The 7,419-nt window shown below is 41.4% G+C and overlaps 1 protein-coding gene across 1 annotated transcript; it reads right to left on the bottom strand.

Moving 5' to 3' along the window:
* Positions 1 to 5,563: 5,563 nt before the first annotated feature.
* Positions 5,564 to 7,419, bottom strand: LOC112194012 (putative F-box protein At1g47790). The gene is made up of 2 exons (XM_024334278.2): positions 7,329 to 7,419; positions 5,564 to 7,224 (listed from the first exon to the last, which is right to left on the bottom strand). Exon 2 carries the CDS (start codon positions 7,218 to 7,220, stop codon positions 5,823 to 5,825), a length of 1,398 nt encoding a protein of 465 aa, XP_024190046.1. The 5' UTR covers positions 7,221 to 7,224; positions 7,329 to 7,419; the 3' UTR covers positions 5,564 to 5,822.

Genomic DNA, 7,419 nt, shown 5'->3' with positions numbered 1-7,419 from the left:
TGCTAATTGCTCCTCGGCAGGAACAAAAGGAAAGGAGATTAACTTTGCATCCAACTTTTCCTTAATGAAGTGTCGATCAACTTCCACATGTTTTGTTCGGTCATGTTGTATAGGATTATGTGAGATGTCAATAGCTGCTTTGTTATCACAGAACAATTGCATTGCTGACTTAGGCTTAACACCCAAATCTCGTAGTAAATTTCGTAGCCACAGAAGTTCACACACTCCATGTGCCATACCTCTATATTCAGCTTCAGCACTTGATCTTGCAACGACCTTTTGCTTCTTACTTCTCCATGTAACAAGGTTTCCTCCCACAAAGGTGAAGTACCCAGATGTAGACTTTCTGTCTGTGATAGAACCAGCCCAATCTGCATCAGTATATCCACTAACATCTAGGTGTTGATATTTAGAAAACATTAAACCTTTTCCTGGTGCTGACTTCAAGTACCTCAAGATTCTTACTACTGCCTCCATATGCCTTTCACTTGGATTGTGCATAAACTGACTCACAACACTAACTGCATAAGCAACATCAGGTCTAGTGTGTGACAAATAAATCAGACGTCCCACTAACCTCTGGTATCTTGGTTTGTCAGTTGGAAGCTGATCAGGATATTCTGCTAGTTTGTGATTTTGCTCGATTGGAGTGTCAATCGGAGAACAATCCAACATGCCTGTCTCTGCCAAGAGATCCAACACATACTTTCTCTGACATAGGAAGATGCCATCTTTCCCCCTAGCTACTTCAATCCCCAAGAAGTACTTCAAGTCTCCCAAATTCTTCATCTCAAACTCAGAAGCCAACTTCTTCTGAAGACTTCCAATTTCTACCAAGTCATCCCCTGTTATTACCATATCATCCACATATATAATAAGCACAGTTACCTTCCCTTTCTGGTGCTTTAAGAATAAGGTGTGGTCTGAATTGCTCTGCTTGTATCCAAAGCGTCTCATGGACTGAGTGAATCTGCCAAACCATGCCCGGGGTGACTGTTTAAGTCCATAAAGGGATTTCTTCAATCTGCAAACAACATCACCATGTGTATTTGATGCATACCCAGGAGGAAGACTCATGTACACTTCTTCAGTTAACTCCCCATGTAGGAATGCATTTTTTACATCAAATTGATGAAGTGGCCAATTCAGATTGGCTGCAAGGGACAACAATACCCGAACAGTATTCATCTTAGCTACTGGAGCAAAAGTCTCATCATAGTCAATCCCATATGTCTGAGTGAATCCCTTAGCCACCAATCTTGCCTTATACCTGCTTACTGTGCCATCTGCATTATGTTTCACAGTAAAAATCCATCTACACCCAACAATCTTTTTACCACGAGGAAGTGGTACAAGTTCCCAGGTGTGATTCTTTTCTAACGCCTCCATTTCTTCCTCCATTGCCTTGGCCCACATTGGATTTCCCAAAGCTTCCTGCACTTTGTTAGGAACAGATACAGAGGATATTTGATTCACAAATGATGCATAAGGTTTAGATAACCTATGGTGTGACACAAAGTTAGATACTGGATATTTGGCTTTAGCAGTTATGGAAGGTTCATACCTTTTTGCTGGTTGACCACGGGTAGTTCTACTAGGTAACACATATGTAGAAGAGACTGACTCTACAGGGTTACTAGATGAAGATACTGGACATACCTGAGATGGAGCTTCTTGACCAGAAAGTTCGGCATCAAGGGGTGAAGTATCAGATGAGGGGAAAGCCGGAATAGAGTTTTCTTCAGCTTCAGAAATCGGCTGGTCAAAAACATCCTTTGACTGGTCGAGTACATTTCTGTCTATTTCGCTGGTTTCCTCGTTCAACTGGTCGACTCCCCCTATTGACTGGTCGATTTGGGTAATTTGACTAGTTGATTCCGGGATGTCAATACTCTCTTCTTCTGCGTCTTTATTCTTCTTCAACTCTCCACCAACACACATCTCTTCAAAAAACTCATTCTCCCCCTGAAGAGAGGTGTTGTTGGGGGAGAAATAACACATATCTTCATAAAATGACACGTCCATGGTGACATAGAATTTTCGTGTAGGTGGGTGATAGCACTTATAGCCTTTCTGATGAGAGCCATAACCTACAAAGACGCATTTGAGAGCTCGGGCATCTAACTTTGACCTCTGATTTTGGGGAATGTGGACAAAGGCAACACAACCAAAGACACGAGCAGGAAGATTATGGAAGGAAGGAATAGAGACATGGGTTGAAAGGACTGCAAAGGGAATGCGCCCCTGAAGAACACTGGAAGGAAGACGATTAATAAGATGTGAGGCAGTTTGAACTGCTTCACCCCAAAGATACTTGGGCATATGAGCACCAAATAGCAATGCTCTTGCTATGTCTAGGAGATGACGATTTTTACGCTCAGACACACCATTTTGTTCAGGTGTTTGGGGACAAGTGGTTTGATGGATTATACCTTTTTCTTGGAAATATTCCTGAAAATCATGATTAACAAACTCCCCTCCATTGTCAGAACGAAAAACTTTGATATGACCATTGAACTGTGTTTGAATCAATTTTTCAAAGGCTTGAAAAGCAGAAAACACACCATCCTTAGACTTAAGCAATGCTACCCATGATAATCGAGTGCAATTATCAATAAATAAGACAAAATAACGCATTCCAGAAACAGTGGGTTCTCGAGAAGGTCCCCACACATCAGAGTGAATAATCTCAAAAGGCTTAGAACTTTTATTAGAAAGACTTAATGGATAGTTGACTCTATGGCTTTTCGCTAAAACACAAGTTTCACAATGTAAGGTCGACTCATCAATGCCAACAAATAAAGAGGGCATAGTTTTACGCATTACACTGAATGAAGGATGCCCTAAGCGTCTGTGCCATAACCAAACTTCATTGAGCTCTTTAGAAGCCATTGTCAAAGCAACTGGGACATTCTTCCTTGGCCTCTCCCCGGCATAAGCCTGATCCAGATGAAACAGTCTTCCCCTCATATACCCCTTGCCAATAACTTCCCTGGTCAGAAGATCCTGAAATACCACATACATGGGATAAAATGTCACAGAGCACAAGGATTGAGTATTCAGTTGGGGAACTGAGATTAGGTGGTGAGACAAGGCTGGCACATACAACACATCATGCAATACTAAGGTAGGTGTGACTCGTATGGACCCAATACCTAGGACTGGAAATGATTCACCATTGGCATTTGTAACATATGACACATTAGGGGTGGATAAGGTAAGAAAATACTTCCTATCATAGGTCATATGATCTGAAGCACCAGAATCAATAATCCAAGTATCTGAACCAACAAAGTTAGAAACTTTTAAAGCCATACCGATCTTACCAGTACGTCTAGCAACCATTGAGACTGAGGGAGGGCCATCACCGCTAGTGGTATGATCTTGCCCAACGACTCCAAAGGACTCTGAACTCTGAACAAGATGGACAACTGCCTTTCCTCTGCCTCGATGTTCAGTTGGCTTGGGTTTGCTGAAGTATCCAGCAGGGTACCCAACTAACTTATAACAAGTCTCCTTGGTATGTCCAGGTAGTTTGCAATGTTGACATACAGACTTGCCTGGATATGGACCCTGAGTTATGGGTTGTAATCCTGATAGTGGTGTACTGAAGCCAGGAGGTGGACCTTGAGCCCGTGGGGGCTTAGCTTGGATTGTCAGGCTGGAGATTTCAGAATGGACTGCCTTTGTGCTGTCTTGCTGAGACTCATCCTTACGGATGTAGGTAAAAGCCTCAGTAAGGGAAGGAGGCTCTTGCCGACGCAACAACTCTCCTTTGGCACTGTCATGTCTAGCATTTAATCCACTCAGAAATTGGTGCACACGCTCCAACTCCTTCTCTTTTTGGTACCAAGTAATATCCTCAGCATTCTTCAATTTGTTTGGTCGTCGCTGATCGATCTCAGCCCAAACATTTTTCAGCTGGGTGTAAAACACTGAAACTGCTTGCCCATCTTGCTTCATCCTTGTTGCCTTGCACAACAACTCATAGATTTGAGAAAAATCTGATTCATTCAGATAGAGATCATTGAGTGTCTTCCAAACTTCTGCAGCAGTGTCACACCCAATGATTAATTGGATCACCTCATCAGTCATGGCTTTGTACAAAATTGATAGTACAAGTCCATCAGCATCTTCCCACTTGACATATTCTTCACTTTCTTCATTCAGCGGTGCCTTAATGGTACCGACGACATGACCCATCTTATGGATTCCACGAAGGTGAGCGGAAATCATCTTCTTCCATGTCCTGTAATTCCCAGGTCCATTTAGTTTTGCTCCTCCGAATGAACTTAAGGAAGAATCTGGGTGTTGAACGGAAACTTCAATTTTCTGAAGTCCAGAATTGCTGGTATTCCTTCCTTCTAAAAGTGGAGCATCAGGGCCAGCCATTGAAAAACTGAATATAAGGGTGTGGGAAGTGGGTCGGCAGAGGAAGTGGACTTTGGTGAGAGAAAAAAAAAACTTTCAAAAGGGATTAATTTATGATAATAGTGAGAGAATGGAATGATGCCGACAAAGCATGCAAACAATTAAACAAAGTATGCACAATATTTAACAGAGAGTGCAACTTGCTTGAAAGAAGAAAGAAAAAAAAAATACCGGCACCAACAAAGCCAACAGGCTAAAATTTTGTGAGAAAGAGAGAGTGAGAGAAAGAGGTGGTCGATAAACCAGAAGCTCTTTTCAGTCTGTCCTCTTCCAAGATACCATGGTGGATCGGTTGCTGGGTCTGATTCTGGGCAATAGTCTATCCTTGGCAAAGAAGGTAATTGATCTAAAGGTCCAGAGACATGCACAAAGAATGCCGGCAGACTTGCAGGCCTAGAAGTGCAAGAAAAAAAAGAAGAAATAATCTTCTTGGGGATGATATTGGTGTGGATATATTTTCTGGGTAAAAAGATGAAGAACAGAGTTCTTCTCTTTGGTATTTCTGGCAGCGGAATATGGATATCGGTCTCAAGAGCTAAACTGCTCTGATACCATGTCAAATGTAGAGGTTTATGGTATAATTTTCCAATGCATCTTCTTCTCCAAACTGGAGGATATATATAGAGGTACAAATTGCCTAGAGCTAAGTGTGAAAGTAAATACAATAAGTCAAGAACTACGGCTACATTAATTACACAAGGTGTGCTACTATGACTACATTAATTACACAAGGTGTGCTACTATGGCTACATTAATTACACAAGGTGTGCTGCTGCAGCCATAATCTTCATGTCAAGATTTGCTGCTGTTGCCTTCACATGACTCACAAGTCAACATTAAACCCTCCAAAGCCGTCCGAATCTCACCGTTACTCAGAGTCACCATCCCTGTCAGATCCTTCCACGTCAGCCTACAATTTCCACAATGGCCTTCTCCCACCATAGAGTCATTCAGAGGACTAAGCCCACCAGCCACAAGCCCATTCCTGAGGGCTTGCTGCTCTCTATCTCCATCATAGCATTTTCTGCTGCGTTCTTCTTCTGTGTCATTAGTACTAAAAATTCTCTGAATTTTTCTGGGTTGTGAACCCAAAATCTTGTTTTTCTCAAAAGATAATGAGCTAATAATTTTATGAAGGAAAAAAAAAGAAGGTTATGTTTCTCTACAAGATCACTACAAGATTTCATATTTAACAGTCAAATGGGAAAATGTGGCAAAACCACCACAATTATGATTGGGTAGCAAAAACATTATACAGAGAGAACACATACAATGCGATCAACCTGCTTGCCTCAACTTAAACATCCCAAATGAAACATCTAAAACTTCCCGGAATACTACTTGCCGTTACAGTTCTAACCCAAGTATATCCTCTCTCAAATCAAATCAAATCAAATGTGCTCTCTGACATGATTCATGATTGGTACGACACTATTCACATAAGCAATACAACAAAAAGGATAGAAAGTGTCTCTAGAGGGTGGAAAATAATCTGGAACACTTCGAATCGGAAGATGCTTGACAATTTTGGTATTGAGGTTATAGCAGACAATAGATCCATTTTCTCCAACTCCAAAAATTTCGTTGCTCTTCCAAAATGCCAATATCTTTCGAGGTAAGCTGTAAGGAAAGTAGTCTACATATTCAAAAGTTAATTGCTTTGTCCAAGCACCTTTGGCATCCATCACCCACATTGTAGCTTTGTGCTCATCCTCAAAAAGCAAGCTGAAAAGAGCAACAGACTCATTCCACTCCGTAAGATGCAATGTAAGGAAATTATCAAAACCGTAAAATTCCAGTAGCCCATGCGGTAACATTATATCATGAAAAACCTCATCACTAGTATCAAACGAAATGATCGCTCGCGCAATGCGTTCTTCCTCTTCTTGGTGAGTCTGAAATAGACATAAGAATTCCTTTTGTTGCTCATATCCCAACCAATAACAAACACCCTTCAAGTATAGCTGGAACGTATCAGGCCAAAGGTAACTGGTTTCCCTTTCCAAAGAAAAAGTCTTGATCTCTCTCCAAGAATCAGTTTGCAGGGTGTATACTACTGCTTTTGGAGGATAAACAATCACATGTCCGCCATAACATTCTGGATCACCATAAAATTTGGAATCAGAAAATCCAATGTCAATAACCTTGTAATCTTTAGATTTAGGATCATAGCCAAACCCCATGGTTTCACCATTGAGTAGAGATATTGGACGCAGGTAAGCAAATTCTTGGACCATACGGCTGTGTGGTACCTTGGACCAATCTGGAAGGAATGGCTCCTCGGGAAGAAATTTAAATTGCTGAATTGCAGGATTCCATAGACACACTTGACTAGGTTTAGCTAGCCTCTGCTGATAATCGATTAAAGCTAGACAAACAATCCCATCACAATGGCCTATAATACGAAGTGATTCGACTACCCTTGTAGGGATTGTGAGGTCTTCCACACTAGAAAGATTAGTGCTAAGCGCACCACCAGCGTTATTATCATTTTCATAGGAAAAGTTAAGCAATGAGAAAACCATTTCAGGCTCTTGAGCTTCTGCGTCATTGCTGACTAAACTCTTTATAAGAGCACAAGTTGAGGGTCTGTTGTGTTTGGAAATGGACAGGTGCTTGGCTACGAACCTGGGACTGGTGATGAGATGGTACCACCATTTAGAGACGCACTTGAATCGCATAAGAGATTTGGGAGGCAGAGTTGATAGGATTTGTTCCACCACATCTTGCGCAATATTTTTGCCAGACTCTGTCAATTCTGCTATCTCTGAATCCTTCTCAAGTGCCATTCTACTACTAAGTCAAGCGAAAACGAAATTTTAAGAAACCAGATTATAAGAAGAAGAAGAAGAAGAACCAAAGTACGGTGCAAATTAGATAAAAAAATTTATAATTACCTTGGTCCTTAGAAGCGAGGGAGGCCGAGACGGAGAAAGGATTAATAGGACGGGAAAAGCTGAGATTGAGAGAGAATTTGGGATTTGTGAT

Source organism: Rosa chinensis, chromosome 3, assembly GCF_002994745.2.
Source record: "Rosa chinensis cultivar Old Blush chromosome 3, RchiOBHm-V2, whole genome shotgun sequence".
NCBI classification, from domain to species: domain Eukaryota; kingdom Viridiplantae; phylum Streptophyta; class Magnoliopsida; order Rosales; family Rosaceae; genus Rosa; species Rosa chinensis.
Note: the sequence above shows the minus strand (reverse complement) of the source record. Positions and strands in the feature narration are given on the sequence as shown.